At 32.0% G+C, this 25,314-nt stretch overlaps 1 protein-coding gene across 2 annotated transcripts in view; it reads left to right on the top strand.

Moving 5' to 3' along the window:
- Positions 1–25,314, top strand: part of LOC148606834 (telomerase-binding protein EST1A-like) — a 39,801-nt gene that overhangs the window by 8,877 nt on the left and 5,610 nt on the right. Inside the window, exons 5-18 of one of the 2 annotated variants that reach the window (XM_088543619.1) lie at positions 413–590; positions 831–1,054; positions 2,204–2,282; positions 3,815–3,925; positions 6,476–6,652; positions 8,815–8,876; positions 10,146–10,285; positions 10,824–11,079; positions 13,446–13,543; positions 16,378–16,481; positions 18,812–18,994; positions 21,829–21,966; positions 22,528–22,678; positions 23,295–23,509. In XM_088543619.1, the coding sequence (XP_088399745.1) occupies positions 413–590; positions 831–1,054; positions 2,204–2,282; positions 3,815–3,925; positions 6,476–6,652; positions 8,815–8,876; positions 10,146–10,285; positions 10,824–11,079; positions 13,446–13,543; positions 16,378–16,481; positions 18,812–18,994; positions 21,829–21,966; positions 22,528–22,678; positions 23,295–23,509 (2,116 nt within the window). Of the gene's footprint in view, positions 1–412; positions 591–830; positions 1,055–2,203; positions 2,283–3,814; positions 3,926–6,475; positions 6,653–8,814; positions 8,877–10,145; positions 10,286–10,823; positions 11,080–13,445; positions 13,544–14,168; positions 14,299–16,377; positions 16,482–18,811; positions 18,995–21,828; positions 21,967–22,527; positions 22,679–23,294; positions 23,510–25,314 lie in introns of those variants that run through there. The other variant, XM_088543620.1, reaches the window with a different exon arrangement.

Genomic DNA, 25,314 nt, shown 5'->3' with positions numbered 1-25,314 from the left:
TATACAGACTTTCCTTTTTGGCGATTCCTTTTGGCTATTGCCTAGAATTGTTGATCAATAATTTGTGTTATTACTTCAGGGAATAGAGTTGGTCTCCCCTTGATTTAATATCCTTTACCTGATGAAATGTTGTTGGTAGTAAACTGAACTATGAACAAGGAGATTTAAACTTTCTATCACTTCTTAGGTATTTCAATTTAAGTTTGATGGAAAGTTTAAATCTGTTAATTGCGCAGTTATCTCCTTAAGGAAGTTTATCAGGTGATTGTCATTTAATCAAGGGAAGACTAATTTCATTCTTTGAAGTAAATTATATTACTCACTGTATTTTTTTTCATTACAGGTATTGTATTATTATAATTAAATTTTTTGTACTATTTAGTTATGTTTGTTATTGCATTATTTGTCTTAGACAAGAATTGCTGAAGAAATATGAATACCTCATCCTATGGGATATTGATCTGTCCACAAGGCATAATGTTGATCAACTTCTGTGGAAGGCTGTGTTCTATCAAGTAATAGAAGTCTTCAGGAAACACATGAATGAAGAAGAAGATGCCAAACCCAGGCTGACTCAAATATTAGATGAGGTATTTTAATATTTAAAAATATTTTTTATGATTTCTATTTTTGTGCTTTCCACTGGTTTGATTGGTTTGACTGAAACTTTTATTCTTTTTACACACTATTTGATATTTAGATTGCAGTTTCAACTTGAGGTCTCTTGCTGCACATTGTATGGAACAATATTCTATGATAAAGCAGAAGTGGTAAGACACAAACCAATGCTTTACATTGCAGTTATTTACATTTCTAAACATTCTTTGTAGGGTACAGCCTTTTATGAGAAATTGATCCAGAAACTTCAACAAAAATATTGCTACAAATTAGATGACTTTCTTGACACCAGTAGTCTACCTCCAGAAAATATCCATCGCTTTGTGAAGCTTGCAATACTAAGTACTCAGAGAAATATGATCTGTCTGGGAGATATAGCTAGATACAGGGAACAGATGAATGACTCGGGAAAAATTAACTATGGCAGAGCAAGAAAGTATGTATTGTTACCAACTTCTACTTTAATGTTATTTTCTAGTCAAGATAAATATAGAGTCTACACTTACCTGAACTGTTTCAGGTAGGACATATGTACCTACATGTAGTTTTGCTCATCGAAGCCTTTTATTGCATGATGACAAAGTTGTAAAGTTTAAATTGTCTTACATGACTTGCTCATTCGTTTAGCCAAACAGCTTCTCCCTAAACAAGTCGCTTATTAGCTTAAATCATGCGTAACAAATCCTTACGGGAAAATCCCATACTAATATCCGCCATGTTGGTTTTTACGGGACGACTTGTTTACAAACGAAGTTCGTAAGTTCCCGTCGAACTCCGGTGACAATCGTCTGCTTGATCAACTTCTCGGTATTGTACGTTGTTCGCATAAAATAAATCCAAGATATCCGAAATAACGCCGAAATGCATTTTGGGTTCTTCGGTTTTTGGACAAACCATTTAAACGTAAACCAACATCTCCTAGCAACCCGATCACTGTAAATATGGCCGACTTTTTACAATGTAAATATTGGCACCGAGAATTAAAATCTGACCGGAATTTAACGATTCAATCTTTAGGGAGAAGCCGTTTGGCTAAACGAATGAGCAAGTCATTTAAGACAATTTAAACGACGGTAGGTGTCAATAAAGTCGCAGAAAATATTTTTATTCAAATTTTAACAGTATGTTATTTATGTGACGCCGAGTATAGTATGAATGATATTTTTAATTTTGTTGTTTCTAAGAGACTGTCCATTTAGAAACAAGACAATTCCTGTAATATACTATATATATGGCACATGGTAAATTTTATTTCACAGAATTTTTTGTTCCAATGTAATGTTTATATCATATGTATGTCCAATAGTACATTTTTTTTAATCAACAATGGAAGGCTCAGAAAATTATTTTAAAGTTCCCTAAGGAAGCAACCAAACTTTGCACAAAATGATATAGCTACATGTATCTCCCTTTTTCAATAAATTTAAATGCTTTCAATGTAATTTACATGTATTTTCTTTAAACGTTGCAGTTAATCAAAAACTAACATTCGACTTTGAGAAAGGATGTATTTTTGATATGATATAGATGAGTTATTGCCTGATATTTGCATGGACACCTTCTTAATAAGTTTGCTGTATTTTAGTTGGTACACTAAAGCCCAGACATTGGCACCAAAGAATGGTAGACCATATAACCAGTTAGCTATATTGGCGTTATATACCGTAAGTGAAAAAGAATTATCTGTTTTGTTTGATAGGTAATATTGTCTACTTCAAAATCACTACTGTTTTGTTTTGTTCTGTGATTTCTTTCTCTTCTGTTATATACTGATAGTATGTAAATTATGTATCTGCTTTGTGGTTGATGTTTTATATTTCTTTTTGTAAGTTTGTAAACAGCAATCAGTGATATTGTTTTGCCTTTAATTTTTGCTGAAATAAGGATGTTTCCTAGTTTGTAAAACAAAATTCCTGAAAGATGTAAAATTTTCCTGCTTAGTAAAGAATTAGTTCCTAAAGCCAAAAGTTATCCAATAAGCAAGTCAAGGTATTATCAATACACATCTCAAAGTTTTCCAATTTTAAGTAAAAGACACATATTTCACAAAACACAAAAGTAAGGGTCAGTTTAAGGAAAAAAAAATAACAAAATCACTTGCAATATCCAACCATAAAATAAAGACTTGGAGCTTAATCACAGATTTTAAAATATTGGGGACAATTGTGAATTAATTTTTTTTTGTAATTCCTCTGAAACATAAAAAAAAAACAAGACATGTGTGCGTTAAACCAAGTCTTGTATTTGTTATTGATTGTAAAACAGATCGATAGGAAGGAATCTCCAGTAGAACCAAAACAATACCAAAAACAACACTTCAGTGTATTAAACAATTTCGCCATGGAACTCTGAATTTGTTTTGTTGTTTTTCAAAAGTTTGAATATCTATATGTATTGACATTAGATGAGGTCGATTTGCTTAATATTGACCTATTAGAATGATATTGACCCATGATGGCCAATACATATTTCACTGTCTCTATAATTTAGGCTAGCTGTGACAATGAATTAAATTGATGATTTACATGTATAAATGGAAAGTAAATATTTGACAAAAATAATTTTGTCATTTATAGCATATTACAGAAAACGGAACAGATATGGTGAAACACATCAAATACACCACTGTATAACCTTTATGAAAATAGTAATTACTTACAGAGATAACGGTAAACACAGGGCCAAAAAATTCATTAAAAGATTTCAAAAGAAGTAAAATGCATATCAATACTCATTTCTTCAGAAGGGTGTACATGTATGTCCCCAAGGTGTCACTGATGTTCCCACTCAAAATGGATCTATACAGATGTCAAACTTAAGTTAAACAATTCATGTAGACTGATAATAGCAAGAAAACTTCACCAGTACAAAAAGAAATCGAACTTCAATACAAGTGATACTTCATTACAGTTGAACTACAGAAGTGTAATACATGTACATTTATTTAAGTAATTGAAAGTTATCAATCAATATAAAAAGTGTAAACAGGAAGACTGTGTGGTATGATGTAAACAAATAGACTGTACAAACTATTGCATCCTTTCAGATTAGATAGCAAGATGAAGTAAATGAATTTGTGAATTTAAATTGTTGAATGTGTTTTACTAGTGTATGAAGGTCTAGATTTTAAAATTGTCATTTTTCATTGTCTTTGTAACAAAACAGTTTTTGATTGGAACATTCCTTTTCATTGTAGAGAAGAAAATTAGATGCTGTTTATTATTACATGAGAAGTTTGGCAGCTAGTAACCCTTTTCTGACTGCCAGGGAAAGTCTTATGTCTCTGTTTGACGAAGCCAGGAAAAAAGTAAGAAATGATGCAGTTACACATTTCTGATTTCAAATATGCTTTTATCAGAACTTAAAAAAATTGCAGTCAGGTAACAGTATAGCAATGTCACTGTTGTCCTCAGGTGTTTGGACAATAACTTGAGCATAAGTGTATTCATCTCTGAAATTGTTGAAGTAGGTTCCACACAGTAACAACCTTAATGACGTAAGGTCCAAAAAGGGACAAAAAATGATCATATCACAAACAGAAGGTTGGGAATAATTTTGGGAGTTATAACCCTATTGGTTTAGGAACTACAATAATTTGAGTGTAAGTGTATGGATCTCTATGCAATTTTACTATAAAGTTTTGTGTAGAATAACAAAGGTTGGGATGGCTTTCGTTGGTTTTAGCCCAAACTGTTCATGACTTCGGTAGGTTATTTATTGACTAATTTAAACTGGGTTCGATTTAAAGTCTTGACATCTGGAGATTATTTGTTATTTGGGTAATCATACCATGCATTTGGGAGGTCTAAAGAGTTCGGAACTAAACCATATTTTTATTTCAACAAAATCTGAAATCCCAAATTTCTTTGATATGCTTAATATAATTCTGTATTGAGATATTACAGCACACCCAGGGACATTTGTTTCTCTAACACTCAAGTCATAGTTTTAAATACATATCTGTCAGTGAAATACTGTGTCAGTTGGATTTTTTCTTGGTGAAATATAAGTGTTACACCCACGTAGCTGTGACATTTTATATTCGAGTTGTTAATTGTATACGGAGAATCACTGACCTTGGTGTTAAATTCACCCAGTATGATGAAGTTAATCTCATAGATCTCTGCTGATAATATGGACAATATGTTCTCAAAAGCTTGAGTTCATGGGTCCCTGACCTCCAAAATTCATTAGTCCATTGTTGAATTATGGCCATTGTCACAATAAAACAGTGGTTGGGATGATTAATATGTAGGTAATGATTGACAAAGGTAATATGAAAATCATTAAATAGATATTTATCATAGCAATCCTGTATTGAGTTACAATTGATTGCAGTCCATTTGATGACCAGATACACATCGGAGACATTGTATATAATGTGTATATTTAAATTTCTTGAAACAGACAACTATGTGTGAGGTTCATCAAGGGATTATTTTTATACTGGAGTAAACATCGGTCGTCATCAACTAAAGTTCAGAATCGTTTAACAAAACTAATAATTAAAATAAAGATACATGTTGGTTGTATTTGAAACATACTTTGAATAATATATGTTGCAGAGTAAATTGGAAGTATTTTTAGCAGTCGAAAATGACTGAACAAGGTCGTCATTTGAACATATTTTAACTTATTACCAACATTGATTGCAGTTCTGATTAAGGGTTTCTTTGAAATTCTTATGTACACATTATCTAGAAGGCTGTGGACCTTTAAGTAGTTTCTTTTATATCTAGAAAAGCTGTTTAATTATTAAAACAATCAGAAACAAACAAGCATCACCGTGTACCAGACTGTTTTTACTACTCTGTCACCGTGTACCAGACTGTTTTTACTACTCTGTCAACGTGTACCAGACTGTTTTTAACACTGTCAACGTGTACCAGGCTGTTTTTACTACTCTGTCACCATGTACCAGACTGTTTTTAACACTCTGTCACTTGAATCAAAATCAATCAATACATTCAAAGTATTTACAATTATTACAGTAATTATTAATTTAAAAGTGCAAAATTTAAAAATCAGAATATTACTTTATTACTTGATAAATAATGAGAAATAATATTTCTACATGATATCTTGCACTCATTGGACATAGCTGTAAATAAAAAAATAACACATCAACGAATGATAAACATGTTCAAAATAAAAAAAAAATATATAATGTACCGAATTTTTAATGATATGACTGAATTTTTATACTTACTGGAGTGCTCCAAATTAACAAAGGATATACACCTGAGAGACAGAATACACATCGTATCTTCCCTGTTATACCTCACTGAATTTTATGAGTTTTGCAAAATACAAACAGTCTGTGTTGGCTAGGTGGAATCTGGGTGTTTACTACTCACAATGTCGGTGTAAAACAGAGTTTCACTCAGGATGGACTTCAGTGTTATAGATTCATTCCACTCTGAGTGTAGTGTACATAATTTACTTTAATTATTAATTTTCAATTGCAATTTTTTAAGTTCTTTGACCATTTTCATTCAGTATTAAAAACCTATGCTCTGTTATTTATTTAATAACAATTCAAATTTAGAGGTGTGTTAAGCTTACATCTCCAAAGTCCAAACTTGTGGGAATGTTTTTCCTTCTGCAGTCTTATTAAGCTGCACCTTGCATAGCATTCATTAATTTTGCTGGTTTATAAAATTTTAAAATAGTAAATTTCTATTAAAAGAGTATATCACTTTTCTATTGAGAATTCAACTTTTCTATGGTTTATTCTTGATGGTGTGACCAACCAAAAACAAATGGTACTCTAAGATTAATAATTACAAAGTAAATTATATATTCTGTATACATGTGCATCCCAAGTTCTTTAAAAAATATCGAAATTTTATGCCAGGCTGAAGCTGCAGAAAAGAAGAGATCTGAAGAAAAAGAGAAACAGAAAAGTACAAAACAGCAGCAACACAAGCATGGAGAGAGGATAGAGATTTGGATTGGCTCTGATGGAACAAGTTCTGAAGATCATGGTAGCAGAGAAGATGATGATGACTTAGAAAAACTTGATGCTGTAGAAGTAGGTTTTTAGAGAGGTCATTGGTCTACTAGTATTTTAGAGAGGTCAGTGGTCTACTAGTATTTTAGAGAGGTCATTGGTCTACTAGTATTTTAGAGAGGTCATTGGTCTACTAGTATTTTAGAGAGGTCATTAGTGTACTAGTATTGTAGAGAGGTCAGTGGTCTACAAGTATTTTAGAGAGGTCATTGGTCTACTAGTATTTAAAAAAATTAAATGGTTGTTTAATTTTAAGTTCTAATTCATGGTCAAGTTGTCTATACTGAAATAAACATTCTTTAGTTTATGTTTTAATTAAGGATACACAGGTGAAGGAAAAATATTGGATGTATTGTTTCTCATTGAAGGTGTCGAGTGAAAATATTCCCCTGAAATAAAAGAAACAGTTGACATAGTTTTACCCTTTTTAGCTATTGCCATCACTTGGCGTCTGTCGTTGTCGTCAGACTGTAGTTTTACGCATACATATTCCCAATACTGTTAAGTTTTGCAAATTCTGACGTTGGTGAAAGTGTTCAGCATGATGACATCTATCCGTGGTTAAATTTTCATTTTAATCTGTGAAGCCATGTTGGAGTTTTATGCTATTTTCAATTTTATTTCTTTCAAAAATCTTCTCCTCTGACACTACTTGACCAATTGAAACCTAACTTGGTACGAATGTTCTTAGGGGTATTTGCATAGAACTGATGTGGGGATTTTTGATCAGTCAAAAATATAGCTGACATGACTAAAAATAGAACAGACAGTAGTTTTTGCATACATCTCCAAAACCGTTAGGTTTAGCCAAATTCTTTCAATTGCTAAAATGATCCTTATTATTAGGACTACAAAAGTCTTCAGGGATAAAAGTTGTCAGATGACTCCTTGTAAGAGTTATTACCTTTGAAAGAGGAAAAATGAAATTTTTTTTTTTACAGTTTTCAGCCAATATCTTGAAAACTATGATAGATAGAAAGAAGCTTTCAATTTCAGATATGATACTTATGATAAGTCCTATCAAAGTCTTCATGAGTCAAAATTGTTGTAGAACTTCTTGTTAAATTTATTGCCTCTGAAAGGCAAAATTCAACTAGGTGATGTAGGTTCCTGGGAGCCTCTCTTTTACTCTATTATTATTCTATATATTATATAAGTACTCTAAGGTCATACTGTAAATACAGAAATAATTGGTTATTAAAGTACTGTAAACAATGCAACCGTTGAAATATAGCAATTACATTTCAGATGAAAATGGTCACAGTATTGATTTTACATAACACACTTTCAGAATATTTAGTTAAGTTTCAGTTAAAAATGGTTTCTAAGATTAAGTAAAATTTAAACAAAATGTTTTTAGTTTAAGTGGGTTATAATCTGTGCAAATAAATTTACAAGGAAGTAATTTCTAATCCAATCAAATCATTTGATATTATCTAAAATTATTTAATTTTTTAATTTTTTAACCAAAAAATTTAGATTTCATATCTAAGTCCTTAGATATTCTCTGAATATAATTATTTCAAAATAGTGTGACATAACTGACCAGTAAGTTATTTGTAGAGGAAACTTCTTGTAAGTATGTTATCAAAATATATTGATTTTATTTTGTTTTTATCGGAGAAATACTGTATATTTTTGGGTGGTCTGTTTTTTTTTATTTATACTAACCATCTGTGATTTAGAAATTTTATATTTCAGTTATTAAATTGTATTTAAGACACAATGCTATTTCATGTATATTTATATCAAGTTAACAATAGTACATGTATCCTAAACATTTAAGATTTTCTAAAGAAAAAATGAACACATCACAATAAATGAAAATGACATTTGTCTTCCCTACATGTCAAAGATATGTATAAGTTACTACTTCAGAGAGTAAAAATCTCCACTCTTCAACCAATCATTGCCTTTATAAGTGCCTAAATTTGAATTACCAATGAGATCCAATTATTTATGACCAATAGATAAATTTGTTTAGAACAGCTAAATGCTGCTATTAAGTTCAATAATGTCAAAGATTGGATGCTTTTCCCATAAAAAGAAATCAGTAAAACTCATATCTGTGCATTTACATTAACCATTTACATTAACCATTTAAATTATATTAAATTTATACATGTATTACCATAATTGTTTTCATGTAATTATTCTTAACTGATTGAATGGTTTTCTTTCAGCTGAATAAAAGATTTGTTCTCAGCTTTCTAAACATCCATGGTAAACTGTTTACAAAGATAGGGTATGTAGTAGTTTACTGCTTTAGTTTATAGACCTAATAAAGTGGTAATTAATATGCTTATGGCGTGTTACATAAAGATTGATAAACTCATTCTATGATGCTTCGTTTTTATTTTGGTGTGTAATTCTTCTTCCTAGCAACATTATCTTTACCAGGAAAACAATGAACTGACGACATGCAGTAGACATGCAGTAAATTCCATTTGTTTTACTATTGCAATTAGAGCCTTATATATGAATCATTGGTAAATAAAATGTTTATAGGCAATAAACTGTTAGGAGTTTGCATGAAAATAAGGATGATAATATTGTTTCTTTTGTAAAAAAACAATTGTGCAGTATGTCCTTTTATGATATGGTTAAAATTTTAATTATATTAAATTCAATAGAAATTAAATGTGCAATATGCACCAATAGTTTACTCTTTTTCTCACTTTTTTTTATATTCCGGGGAAAAAGGAAAAGTTATGAATGTTGATCTTCAAATTGCACACTTGTTGTCTGGTAAATTAAAATTGCTGAACAGGATATTGCTTATCTTTACCCAGAGGAGAGATAGTCAAACCAATAGATAAATAACAATCCAAAGTCAATTAAGTAGTTGACAAAATTTCATAAAACCATAGAAAAATAAACAACTATAAACTGTACAGAAAAGGAATTTTAAATGTGGTGAATAAGTGTCTGGTGTTTGTCTAACTTAAATAACTTATTCAGGATCCTTGTTGAATATTTAACTTAAATTTTAATGTTTTATCAATGTCCCAGCTGTGTAGTGATTATATCAGACTGAGTGAAATTCAATTCTCATCATGTTTTAGTTAAAAGAATGAAATAGAATGATTAAACAGTTTTTATACAGATTAATTAAAAATAAATACTGCCAAAGGAAAACTACAGTCATATTGCACTAGTGATAATATCACTTTATTGAACCATGTGAATATAAGAACAGTGTGTTAAAATCACACCTCAGCTAAAAATAAGACTTTTGGAACACTAAAATAACTATTAGTATATAATAAAAAGGTTATTGTCCGAGCATATATTATATTGCTCAAGCATGGGATTGATACCCTGCTTGGGCCAATATTCCAAATTGAACTAAATTGTTTTGAAATTGACTCAGATATTTTTGAATTGTTGTTAACTGTAAATACAAAATGGTAGGTGCTTTGTAGAAACTTTGAGATGGATATTATGTAGTTGAGATTAATGTTGTATAATAGTAGTTTTATTCATCATCCCTCTTTGTTGACAAATATTTCAGGAGAGAGAGTTTTCCAGAATGTTGTGCTCAGATGTTGAAGGAGTTTCGGGCCTTACTAAAGTATAATGCTATAGGTCCTACACGATTGTTACAGTTAATGGCTATAAACATGTTTGCTATCGATAATACTGCACTTAAAGGTAAGCTTGTTTGTATTTGTTTTTCTTTGCATATTCAACAGGTGGGTGGTATATTGGAATCACCTTGTCCATCCCATCCTTCCATCCATCCATCCAAAATTTGTTACAATTACCTCCCTTCTCAACGGATGGATTAATCTCAAAATTGATGTGTGGCTTTATATAAATAAAGTTGGGCCATACATTGTAAGCGATTTTGATTCCGGTATGATATTAACTTCCTGTTTTGTTGGACTTAGCAATTTTTCACTGTATGAAATGATCACAAATATCTTGGCTTCCAATGGATGGACTGATTTCAAATTTGGTGTATGGCTTTACATATGTACAAATGAGGATATCTCTAGCACAACAATGCATGCAACTTCTTATTACTGTCTACTGCAGTTGATGATTAAAACTATTTAAAAGAGTGGGATGTACTTTTTTAACTTTGATAGTCTTGTGCGAACACTGTATATTGAAAAATATGGAGATTGTGTAACTAAATTTGTGCATCATATTATTTCAGCACCTTATTTTTGGCCCCCTATTTCAGATACCTCACTTCAGTCTGGCTTCAGGTCTGAACTACAAGAACAAGCTGTAGAATTAGGGTTATACATGTTTGGTATCCTGGTGGAGAGATGTTCTGAGCAGCTGAAGGACCACCTTCAAACTCCAGACTATCCTACTAAGTTACTGAATGCTGAGATAGAGGAACTGATCCCTGGGGTGAAAATCTGGACTGACTGGATGATTTGTAATTCACAATACTGGAACCCACCTCCTTGTACTCTTGACCCCAGTCTAGGGTAAGTTACTATACTTCACAATATCTAAACACATGATTGTACTGTACTCTTGATCCCAGTCTAGGATTACATACTGCACTTCACAATATCTAAACACATGATTGTACTGTACTCTTTACCCCAGTCTAGGGTAAGTTACTGTACTTCACAATATCTAAACACATGATTGTACTGTACTCTTGACCCCAGTCTAGGATTACATACTGCACTTCACAATATCTAAACACATGATTGTACTGTACTCTTGATCCCAGTCTAGGGTAAGTTACTGTACTTCACAATATCTAAACACATGATTGTTCTGTACTCTTGATCCCAGTCTAGGATTACATACTGCACTTCACAATATCTAAACACACGATTGTACTGTACTCTTGATCCCAGTCTAGGATTACATACTTCACTTCACAATATCTAAACACATGATTGTATTGTACTCTTGATCCCAGTCTAGGATTATATACTGTACTTCACAATATCTAAACACATGATTGTACTGTACACTTGATCTCAGTCTAGGGTTAGATATTGTACTTCACAACATCTTAACACATGACTTAACACATACACTTGACCCTGGTGTAATGGTTAGATACTGTACTTCACAATATCTAAACCTATGACTGTACTATAGTCTTATTCCATGGTTAATTAAACTGGTTTACTACTCATTATTTTATTTTCTCTGTTGTGTCAACATTTAATGATTACAAAAATGGTGGAAAACCTACAAGTTTACTACCATATACTGTACATTGCAGGGTTTTAGCTAGGATTTTGAGGGCTTTAGTCACGTATGTGTAGAGCACAAACGACATATTATGGGCAGCAGAATTTTGTAAATAGTCAATAGTATCATAAACTAAAGACATAAACACTCTTAATATATTCATTTTAAGTTTACAGATACAGGCATAACAATAAATACAATAAATGTTACAACAAAATAACTATTATTTTCTATAAGAAAACGTGTGTTACTTAATAAAATAAAAAAATTACTATTAGAAAAATAGTAAAATAGAAATTTTTTTACATCATGACAAAGTTTTGATGCATTCAGTCTAAAAATAGCTACTATATGACAAAAGCTACTATTATGGTATGACCTGACACTCAACTAATAAGAGAAAATCCTCCTGTCCTTTGCCAAATACCACACTTCAAAAGCCCTCTTCAACCTAAAACTCCTCAAATCAGAAGGATGGAGACAGATCTTTAGAAGAGAATTGATTAATGAAACCTTGAGCCTGTTCCTAATCAGAGGTCTTGATCAGATAGTACCTACTAAATCTCCTCTCAGTCATAAGAAGATAACGCAGAAACTAGACAGTTAGAAAGGAGGTTGGCCACATTGGTATAGCCAATTTTAGAATGCTGCACTCTGTAAGCGGTTGCTGCGTGATATCTTACTGCTGGGTAGTAATTTTTTAGTGACCTTTGACCCCAGATCATGAGTAGAATTGAAGACGTTCATAATCATTTGATTTCGTTTCAAGAAGAAAAGAGAATTGTAAAATAAATATTCATCGTTGATTAATACTTCCTAACTGTCCGCTATTGCGTTAAAATTAATTGAAATCCATGAGATGACCAGTCACACATCGGAAACATTGTTTTTGTGTGCATGTAAATTTCTAAAAATAGATAGCTATATATATATTGCGAGGTTCGTAAAGGGTTTGTTTTTAAAATAAGGGTATATATAAGTTATATTTTAAACGTACTTAAAAGCAGAAATGTCTCGAGTCAACTCTAACCTTTTTTGGCAGTCGAAAACAACCGGCTGAAGTTGAGTGAGAACCCTGGGATATCTTTTGTGGACCTAATGATCAAATGATTGATTAATTGTTGTTATTTTAAAGGATTATTAACGATGCACATATCAGGGATGCCAGGTTAACAACAATAAAATGTATTTCACACCTGGTTGACCAAGTAATTACCAAGCTTGGGGTCATAAACTGGTCAGAGTGTAAGGCCAGGTGAAATTATGTAACTTTCGATTGACAGTTTTTAACATTTTTATTAAAGGTGACGAAAATACTTTTTTAATGGATTTTTTTTTTTACACTTTTCAAATTTTAAGTGACATAAATGATCTAAAACATTTTCGTCCTTTATGAAATCCTTTCGTAAATGGTTAAAATGACAAACGCTAGCTAAATCACTGCATTGTATGTTGCACATATCTTACTATATATTACAAAGTACAAATATATTGTAAAATTCAATATTATTTATGTCGTCACCAGTAAATTTACAAGTAATTTAAACAAAGCATTCTTGTCATTGATTACATTCTGTGGGTTATAATAACCAATGACAGGAATGCATTGTTAAAATATATTTATTTGATATTTCAGTGTTAGAGTAGATGTATGGAGCAATACAGCTGGACTATGTAACATATTGAAGGATATTGATATCAGTCATGTTAAATTGTACAGTGAGAAAAAGGAAGGTTGGTAGAATTTCTTTATATCAGACATGTTAACCCTTGTCTGCTGCTTTGTTCTGAAAAAATGTCTAGATTTCTATACTTTGCAAACTTATGCAAATTAATTATTTGCTAATTAGTTGCACAATGGTACTGATTATGATTGTTATATATAATTTAAAGATAGGTGATCACAGTGTAAAAGGGGGGGGGGGGGCTTGGGTGAGGAGATGATGGTTTGGCTGCCTCAGAAAATCAGAAAATGGGTCTGTCACATTAATCCCACAACCGGTACCCTGTGTAGGCCACTGAAGCCAAATAAGGTTCATTACAGTCAGGAGTTCCCTGAGGGTTCGCTTGTATGATTTTTTCCAATTTTTGGGTTGAGTTTGGCGTAAAACCTGAATTACTTAATGCAAATGAACGACATAGTAATGGTGATGAGAAATATCATTCTTATTTAGATTCTTGGCATAATGAAGCACTATAGGTCAATTCTGCTCAAGAAATGAGCCCAACTCTTAAAAAAATCTCACTTTTTTTTGCAACAAAAACTCATGACCTCTTTTTTCAACTCTCAAGTCATTATGTTTTTTACAAACACTATATGAGATAGTCTCATTTTAAAGCACAGTCACACTGCTTGCAGATGGAAACAAATTGTGCTTTCCTAAACTAAGATTAACATTGCCAGAACCTATAAAGCGGAAACAGGGCCAAGCTGGTATATATCTTGGCTCAGCCGACAAGGGTTAAAATTTACAGTGAGAAAAAGGAAGGTTGGTAGTTTTATATCAGTTCTTTTAAACTGTACAGTCAGAAAAAAGAAGATTAGTATACATATAGACAGTGACAGACCACTGACTTGACATAAAACTGATATACTGATGAGGCTTAGAACTGTGGGAAAATGCAAGGATGTGCTGTGCATTTTCACTGTTATGAACTAAATGAGCTACATTGTGGCAATTTCAAAACAATGTAATGTTCGTGACAGCAACAGAAAAGTAAAATTCAGTCAGTGAGCCTATATCATTTGTTAATATAAAGTCAATGCATTTTGACTACTTAAATAGAACAATTGCAGTATAAAGTTCTTTTACAACTTGAACTACTGCCTAACTAGAAATTGCACAAAAGCCAATGATGGAAGAACAATTTTTGACAATTTACTTTTTATAATGTTAGTTTACTAGAAAATGCAAGTTATATAAACTTGTGACGGATTCACCAGTCTTTATTATATAGATAACAATGTTTTATCGAATGTTCCCAGTGAAATAAATTTCAATAATGCACACTGTGAAATAAATTCAGTAATTTCACTCTCGAACTTTCTCCCGCCAAAACGTCACAACTTTGAAATCAATCCACTGTTCACAAAATTTGAAATTTATGTTGAAAGTAGCAATGAATAACCAAAATATGATCACTCATGCCAAGAACACAGTAAGATTTAACTCGTGCACGCAAAAGGTTCCACGCACGTGTTAAATCTGTGTGTTCTTCGGCACTCATGATCATATTTTGGTTATTCAGTCCTTCCAATTAATTATCCTATTATTATTTTTGTACAACTTTAAATGTATAGGGCTGTTGTAGTTTGTGTTGTTGTCTGTAGACCCTTGGTTTTTGTTCAATAACTTGAGTATTAGTTTGTTGGTCTTTCTTAAATTTTTTAACAAGGTTCCAAACTAGAAAAGGAAGGTTTGTATTGATTTTGATGGGTTATGGCCCCAACTGCTCTAGAATCATGGGCCTAAAAGGGGCTTAAAACAGGCATTTTATTGAATTGAATTATATACCTCCAATAAAGGCATAAGAATGTCTATGATATTGTTCCACAATATTCTGTACCACAATTGTCTCACTTGGATTGATTTTTTAGATAAAGACTTCAACTTTTCAGGAATTGGTGGCCAAAGAAGGGGGTCAGAAACATGCGTATTCCAGATGTCCAGAAAATAACTTGACTTTTGAACTTTCTGAAATAAAGGGCCAAAAAGGGGGCCAGAATAGTGCATTTTCCTGATATCCAGACAATAACTTGACTATTAGTGAATGAATCATTTTGCAGTTGTATTACCAGATGCCATATCACAAAAGGAAGACTGGGATTGATTTTTGAGGTTGTGACCTGATCCAAGTAAAAATAAAGGGCTGATTTCTTGACGATAGCTTGTTTATTTTTGGACGGATTTTGAACATTTATTTTATTTGATTCCTCATGGAAATCCCTGCCTGCATTTTGTAATCAGATTTCAGATATATCACTTACAGCTCTGAAGTTATAATGCCCAAATGGTACCACACCCACAAAAATGGACTTTTTAAATTTTTGGTGCAATTTTGAAAAAAACTTTACTTATTGGATTTCATATGAAATCCCAGTCTAAATACAAGAGTTTTAAGAATAATGCTTACCAAATTAACCATAAGCCATTTACTATTTTTGAGAGAATGAGATACAAAGTGATCCGTGAGTGCACTCTGAAGCAGACCTTTATACTTAAATTGAATTTCAAAAATACTGTGCAATATTGTGTCCAAATGAGTTGTTGTGTCCACAATGAACTGTAAGCCTCTATGTTAAGTAAGTCGAAAGCTAATATTGTGTCCACATTTGCCTCAAGTGAACAGTTTCAACTGGCTGCAGTTGTATTATGCTGTGCTTGATGAAGCTTTTTATTAAGTTGTGTGACAACCTACATGTTTTGATCTTATACATGTTGTGTTAAAAGAATTATCTTGTTACAAAACTTCAGTACCGATATATCTTGTAATGCTAAAGGATTTATTATGCTATAGAGAAGGCTACATGGATATACATGATGTAAAACAGTTCCTTTTGTATTTAGGTTGTGAGCCAGTGTTACTGATGGAGGATTCTATGTTATCAGGATTTGTCCCCCTCCTGAGTGCCCCAATAGAGATATCATATGTACATAATCTTGTAGATAAGGTATGTCTTATAAAATATCTATTGTTGTTTCTTGTACAAGTAGTCAAACTACTTTTGTTTTTCTTATTCTCATTATCATCATGAATTTAGTTTTACCAATTTTAAGACCAGTAATTACTCACAAAATTAAGTACCCGTTACTATGCATAAAAAGTATTTAGAATATGGTTACTTTCAACAATCGTGAAAATAGGTACAATTACAGTATTCAATGTCAGTAATAATGCTGTCTCTATGACACGAATATAAACATGTACTTGTAAAGCTTACTATGAATATTGAAATAGAAGATGGCTTGAAGGACCTTGTATAAATTCAACAGATTTGTGTTTACCCTTTATAAATGTTCTAAATAAAGTTCTCTTGTATATCATTATTTCTCCCATTCACAGCTAGTTGTTAAAAATACATGTGACTCTTTATATTGGTTGATCTTTATAAAATTTTATAACAAGGTTGTAAACGACAAATGGAAGATTGTTATTAATTTTGGGGGTTATCACCCAAACTGTTTTTGAATTACGGGCCAAAAAGGGGCCTGAAAAAGCATTTCATTGAATTTTACTATTTAACGTCAATAAAAGTATTGGAATCTTTATGATATTGTTCCACAATATTCTTTACCAAAATTGTCAAGTTCTGTTATTTTCTAATTTCTTGACAATGGCTTGTTAATTTCTGGTCTGGTTTTGAATTTTGCTTATGGGAATCGTTTCCTGTGTTTTTTCAATCAGATTTCAGATAGCTTTTCCCATTTTTTTAACTATTGGGGGTGAAAGGGGACCTTGCCCCAAAATGGATTTTTTTGATCTTTGGTGCAATTTTGAAGTATTTTTTTCATATGAAAATATGAAAATGTCAGCCTAGATACAAAAGTTTTAAGAGGTATGCTTACCAAATTAACCCTACCATTTACTGTTTATGAGAGAATGAGGTACAAAGTGATCCATGAATGCATCCGAAAGCAGACCTTTGTACTTAAATTGAATTTCAAAATATTGTGTAAAATTGTGTCCAAATGGGTCGGTGTGTCCATAATGAACTCTAAGTCCCTATTTTTAGGTTGTCGAAACAAATATTGTGTCCACACTTGGCGACAGCCCTTTAATTATTGATGCCATAGGGTTCCATACATTTTTGCACTGACATTTATTGGCTGCAGCTTGGACCATATCATACATTTGGATATAAGGGACCACTAAAATGGACCGGTACACACCTAGGACACTCCACTTAAAATATTGAGGGATGAAGTGTAATTCATTTCTCTGCTAATCTTCAAACCCTGGGGTAATACCTAAATGTCCTCTAGAACACCAAAATAATCCTTGAAACTGGCACTTGGTTTGCATCAAAAATAATTCTTTTGAGTATATATTTTTTATCCATATTTTTGTCAAGCATTCCAAAGATTTTAAAGTCTCTTATACACTTCACACTTCGAGTAATTAATGTAACTGATATTTTTGCACAACATCCAAGTATCGGTTAGAATTTAGTATCTACCTTTTAGTCTGACTCTGGTCAAAGTTCATGAGAGGTATTGGACCACTTGCCTCAAGTGAATGGAGTTCAACTGACTGTGGTGGTATTATGCTGTGCTGGCCAAAGCTTTTTATTAATTAAGGTGCAGTGACTAATTACTGTGAGAGATGGGATTTCCTGGCAGTTTTACATTTTTCCAAGTTTTCCATAGATTTCATGGGAAAACTCAGTTATCCTTCAGCCTCTTCTTGTTTTAAACTACTTCTTCACTCTCTGTGGTAATAAATCTCAAATGGACAAATAATTTACAGAGATTTTCTAATGGCAAACTGTCCGAATGCATGAATTTCATTTTGTACAAGTATCACTTATATGGAATTTATGGTCAATGCCACATATTCATATTAATTGTCACCAGGGCTGTAAACATTGATCTCAAGCCATATTGTCGTTTATATCTACATGTTATATGGAAAATGTACCATGACTTGTACATATTACAACTTTGCTTTGAATACAACATTAATTTGCCCAATTTACCCTAAGTTTCATAGCTTCACCTGTCTTCAAGTCACATGAGAACTTGTATATTCATTTAGAGAATCAAACATTTTTTAAGTAATTTGTTTATAAGTAAGGGAAATTCCTTTTGGTTTTCTATTTTTTTCTGAATTTAAAAAGGTTTCATATGTGCTTGTACTGTTGTCTACTTCTTAAAAATAAGACTATATATTACCTTTTTTTAAACCTAATTCTCTAACTAAAGCTTGTTTGGTGAATCACACAACAAAGTATTCTCTCATTAATAGTATCTCCATTCATTTTGTCATATTGTGGTATTACAGGAAATAGCTCTGGACTGTCTGAGAATCCAGAAGCTACAATTATTTGGTGAATACCTGTGTGGTATAGAGCCTCCAATGTTATCATTTAGTGTAGAAAATAAAGAGTATTTCTCCATTGCATTATCAATAGAAGAGACAGAAGAGCAACAGAAGCCATCACTGTCTGCTGAAGAGTGGTCTGATGTAAGTAAATAGTTAGTGAACTGTAGATTATCAATCATTGTTATGATACTTTACTGTCATTGGTAAATTATTTATTTCTTTAGGTAACCAGGTTTCTAATTGTCAATTGTCTCATAGACCAAATTTTATAACATGAGTGTGATGTCATCAACGTTTCGATAATTAAAATTTTGCTACTAAAATTAAATTATAAGAAATAGAAAATATATTTTTTCTGTCTGTTTGAAATAATCCCAATGCCTGTGATGCACAGTCGAAAATAGTCTACTTGACATGTTATTTAGTGTGCACCATGTGATTGAGATTATCATAGAATGTAAAAAGATATAACAGTCATTCCTTTTTAAGGCCTGATGTCTCATCTAAAAAGATATGTGATAACCTGTTTTCAATAAAAAAGAAAATGCAGCTTTATACAATGATGGCCTTTTCTTAAAGTATGCAATTAGAATTTCAATGGATCATTCTTAGGCCAAACATATGAATATTTTGCTGCTCTTACCCAATGGATTGAAGCTTGGGTCAGTAGGTAGGTGAATAATTTTGTTTTATTGAAATTTTTGGAGAGGACAAAATGCAGAATAAAATGTATAATGGAAGCTACACATGTGAGCTAATTAGTTACTCATCATTTGATGACTTGTCATTAAAATATCCTAATGTCTTTGTAGTTTATGATTTGTTAATTTGTAATGGTAATGTTCCATATCTTGAATCAAAATATATGTACTATACTTTGGTGTGTATAATGCACATATTTTTTTACAAAGAAATCATTTCCAGAGCATGGGGGTGCATATTATGCCTCAATATATAAGATAAAAGATTTTTGTAAGAGAAAAGAGATTCTGTAATGTTACCAAGTAAACCAGAAGTGAAATGTTACTGAAAGATAGTTTATTTAATTATCAAATCTTTATATACTGAATTTAAAATAATATTTTCTTCATATCATGTTTAAATGTCTTAATAACCTGTTTCAGACATAGGTTGTACAACATTTCATTTATGTAATTGGCATCCGTTGCCATCATCGTCAAACAATTTTTCAAAACTCTTCTCCTCTGACACTACTTGACCATTTGGAACCAAACTTGGTATGAATGTACCTTGGGGTATCCTGCATAGAACTGATGTGGGGATTTTTTATCCATTGAAAATATTGCCACCGTTACTAAAAATAAAAGAGGGGTCAGACAGTAGTTTTTTGCTTATTTCTCCAAAATTGTTATGTTTAGTCAAATTCTCTCAATTGCTGAAATGAAGTTTATTATAGGGCCAAAAAAGGTGTTTGAGAGATCAAAGTTGTCAGATGACTCCTTGAAAGAGTTATTGCCCTTAAAAGGTGGAAAATTACTCTTTTCTTTTTTTCTTTTTTTCTTTTTTTTTTTTTTCTTTAAGTTTTCAACCAATATCTTGAAAACTATGATAGATAGGAAGAAACCTTCAATTGCTGAAATAATCCTTATGATAAGTCCTACCAATGTCTTCCTGAGTCAAAATTGTTGGACAACTCCTTGTTTAATTTATTGCCCTTGTAACGTAAAATTGTACCAGGTGAGCAATTTAGGCTTCTGGGAGCCTCTTGTTGTCAAACTCTCCTTATTGAATGCTTTTGCTGCTGAAAATGATTATTTTGAAACTCATGTTGATTGTTTTTAACAATTTTGTTCCTTACATTTGTAAAAATGTAGGTTTTGAAAGAAAAAAATCACAAAATTGAAGTTACAACCAAAACCAGAATTGTCCAATTTTCCTGACTTTTTAGTGTGAATATAAGTTTCTTCCCTTCACATTTTTGTAGGAAATACTGGATCACGCAAAATATGGATCTTTTGTCTTACTGCAATCTATGTTTAAAAAACTTTTTTCACACGTTTTGACCTTCAAAATTGCACTGGGTGCCATACATAAATGCATATTATACACACCAAAAAATGGTACATCTTCCATATCTTTTGTCAATGTTTGACACATAGACACAATAATTTGAAATTGATATCAAATGACCTAATATAGATAGAATATTATTGAACAGACTGTTTATTTAATATTAAACAAAATTATCGATATCAGACTAGAAACATTTACTAGTAAATGTTGACATTATTATTACTCGGCCCATCAAAACATCAGAAGCACTAGGTCTAGATTATTTGTGTTTGCCGGAGCATCCTTCGAAACTTCACAAAATTCCATATTTAAGTTTTTGATCAAAACCATGAACCAGTGACATCGCCCCTTCAAAGTCTGGCTTAAATTTACTGAAAAATTTTACTCCTTTAGCTAACTTGTCTGACAGACACTGCTATGACACCTAATTTATCAATGGTCAAATCATCAGGGTCGATGATGTATTCAAACACATATTTCATCACATTGGTTATGTCGAGATGGAGCTTTAAACAAAGGACAATTCACAGATTTTCCAGGTGTATTTGCACCCCAAACTCAGCTGACAAAAAAACATAAAAAAATTTCATTGTACATTTGGCTATAGAATAATTTCGGTAGGGCCCTTCAAATTGAATCAGTCAGTGAACAAACTTATTTTTAAGTTAGGCCTTAAACATTTTTTGTAAAACATTTTCATTTTTATTATACAGAATGAATGTGATAAATAGTGGTGACTCCCTCTAATCACAATTACTGACTTTATGAAAAATTTAAATTGTTAAAAAGGATTTAACTTTGTTTTTGATATCTGGACAACCTTGTTGTGTGTCAGTGATTTCTGTTTGTAATTGACAAAATTCATGTTAAAATGAGACTTGTGTTTTAATCATTTGTTAGCATTTATAAAAAAAAAAATATGGCATTCTTTTTTCTATTAGGATGAGGATGTGATAATAGAAAGTGAAGAAGAAATAATCCATGAAGGAGATGATGAACATGTGAAAGAACTCAAATTAAAAAAACATAAACTAAAACAGATTAAACAACAACAGGAAAAAGAAAAAGAAAATGTACAGGTATGATGAAACAAAGAATGGATAACAATTTTATTGCAGTTTTGACAGCCGTTAAACTGTATAGATAATTTATATAATTTGTTTTCTAATTATTAATACAAAAAATGTAGATAGAAACTGGATATACCTTTAAAAGTAGATTTCTTCCATTATCTAAGTGATTACTCATTGCTTTAGAATTTGAGTAATTATTTTAAAAAAGTTTGTTGGTTGCATAATGTTTTTTTGATATGACTGTTGCTCCAACATGTATAACCTTGCACAATTTATCTGTAAATCCATGGTAACAGATTCCTTTTGACTTACAAGATCATGGAAAGTTGTGTAAAAGGGTTAAACAATCAGTGGTTATATTTTTCCCTGCAGAATGTATGATCTTACAAATATTATAATAGCAAGTTTATAATTTCAACAACAGTTGAGAGAAAGATCATTCTGATACACTTATTAGTGAAGATAAATATTTTTCACATTATTTTTTAGGGAACTTCTAATCCTATATACCAATGTAGTCTGTTATTTCCCTAATTATTTAGAAAATTTCTCCACTAAACATTTCAGAAAATAATAGACAAGAATCGTCACCATTGTATAGAGTTAGAGATTCATCCGATCTTCTTGGTACCTGATACTAACTGTTTTATAGACCATCTGTCAGGTCTCAAGAAACTCATCCTGTCACAGAAATTTACTGTCACTGTACCTTTGATTGGTAAGAATTCAGTTTGGGTAAAAATTTACAAGTTGTTATAATGAAGTACAAATTTTGTTCATTGGTTTTGTAGTTAGTTTATGTCCCTTTGGTTTACTGGTATATCTTCATTGTACCATTATCAATAGCAAACCTTTTGATTGTTTTTGATAAATGTTTTTCCCTGTAATCAGTTTTTATATGACTGCACAAATTTCGCAGTTGTATAATGGTATGATGTTGTTGTCATGTTCCTTGTCATCATCAGTAAACACTTGGTTTTCACGTGAAAAATTTAATATTACTTGGTTGATCTCTATGAGATTTTATAACAAGGTTCTAAACCATAAAAAGAAGATCGATATTAGAAGTGATGACCCTTACTATTCCAGAATTAGTTGCTGAAAAGGGGCCAAAAACAAGCATTTCATAGAAAGTTCCTTTATAACTCCGTTAAAACAATAGTAACATCTAAGATATTGTTCCAAAATAATCTATACCACAATAGATGGTATACGACTATGATTGTAGTGTTTAGTTATACCCTGGCTTGTACAGATAAATGTGTTCACAGATTTAATCTTAAAGAAAAGTGTTGTTCTGCCAAAACAATGTTGATGCTTTATTCTGTTTTCAGTGATTAATGAACTAGATGGACTGGCTAAGGGGAGTCGTGATGGACAGTACAGTACACCACAACATGCGAATAAAGTCAGGAAAACAGCTGAAGAAAGTGTTCAGTTCCTGGAAGCTGAGTTCGAGAAGAAAAATAGCCACTTAAAAACTCAAACTTCAAAAGGCAATGTTCTTGAAACAATTGCTTTCCGAAGTGAGGAAAGTGAAAATGGCACAGTAAGTAAGGTTTAGGAAAAATTCTATGTACTTTATGAACAATCATATAAATGATTATGGCTGTCAATGATACATACATACATGTGAGTCTCCTTGTGTACATAGTCTAGATTTTAAATGACATTAATGTTAGATTTTGTCAGGTCAGGTCAGTTGAGCTATTGCCATCACTTGGCGTCCTTTGTCGTGAACAATTGTTCAGAACTCTTCTCCTCTGAAACTAATGGACTGATAAGAATAAAAAATGGTATAAATGTTCCTCAGGTTATTCTCCATAAATAGAACTGATGTGGAGGTTTTTAATATGTTGAAAAACATGGCCACTGTTACTAAAAGTAGAACATAGGGGTCATGCAGACGTTGGTTGCATATATCTAAAAAAATATTAGGTTTAGCCAAATTTCTGACAATTAGAAGTGTTCAGCATGATGAGGTCTGTCTGTGGTTAAATTTTAGTGGTAATCTGTGAAGCCATTTTAGAGTTATTACAGGTACCCTTTTTCAACATTTTTTAACTATTTTTAATTTTATTTCTTCCAAAAATCTTCTCACTACCAGACCAATTAGAAGCAAACTCTAAGGTTGTTCTGCTTAGAACTGATTTAGGGATTTTTGATCTATTGAAAAACATGGCCATAATTACTAAAAATAGAACATAGGAGTCAGACAGAAAAATTTCCCATGTATATTAAAAGTAGTTAGGTTTAGCCAAATTCTTATGAGGTTAAAGTGCTAAGTTTGTGGAGATCTATCTGTGGTAAATCTGTTGTGCCTTAGGTATGAGCGTTAGGAATTTTTATCCAAGAAAACACATGGCCACTTTTACAAAAAAAAGAAAATGTTGCTTATCGAAACAGCTGAGCAAATCAGGCTCTTTAGAGCCTCTAGTTTCCATATTTCTATCTTAACTTCTTTCCTGCTGCACTTCCATTACACTGGGTAGTAGCCTTCTGTTATCTGGTACTGAATGGAATTTAATGAAACTTTTTTGGTAAACAGTTTGCATGTATAATGTTTCTGAATTTTAAATTCATTTTTATACAATGAATGTTGACATATGCCCCATAAGCGCTCTACCCTCCTCAGCAAGAGTTCCAGTGAAAGGTGTGTTTACACTAATTGATGACCTTTTGGTGATCTCTGTTAGTATTTAATATTTTGATAAAGGGTCTAAGATGGTGCATTTGTTGCATTTCACCAGATCTGTTCCTTTTTCTATTCTCTACAGTATGTATTTACTCTGTAAGCCCTCTACAGTATGTATTTACTCTGTAAGCCCTCTACAGTATGAATTCACACTGTAAGTCCTCTACAGTATGTATGTATTTACTCTGTAAGCCCTCTACAGTATGTATGTATTTACTCTGTAAGGTGTCTACAGTATGCATGTATTTACACTGTAAGCCCTCTACAGTATGTATTTACTCTGTAAGCCCTCTACAGTATGTATTTACTCTGTAAGCCCTCTACAGTATGTATTTACACTGTAAGCCCTCCACAGTATGTATGTATTTACACTGTAAGCCCTCTACAGTATGTATTTACTCTGTAAGCCCTCTACAGTATGTATTTACACTGTAAGCCCTCTACAGTATGTATTTACTCTGTAAGCCCTCTACAGTATGTATTTACACTGTAAGCCCTCCACAGTATGTATGTATTTACTCTGTAAGTCCTCTGCAGTATGTATTTACACTGTAAGCCCTCCACAGTATGTATGTATTTACTCTGTAAGCCCTCTACAGTATGTATTTACTCTGTAAGTCCTCTACAGTATGTATTTACTCTGTAAGCCCTCCACAGTA

This window comes from Perna viridis, chromosome 9 (genome assembly GCF_037379345.1).
Source record: "Perna viridis isolate PV_CMFRI_1.1 ecotype Kerala chromosome 9, ASM3737934v1, whole genome shotgun sequence".
Lineage (NCBI taxonomy): Eukaryota > Metazoa > Mollusca > Bivalvia > Mytilida > Mytilidae > Perna > Perna viridis.
Note: the sequence above shows the minus strand (reverse complement) of the source record. Positions and strands in the feature narration are given on the sequence as shown.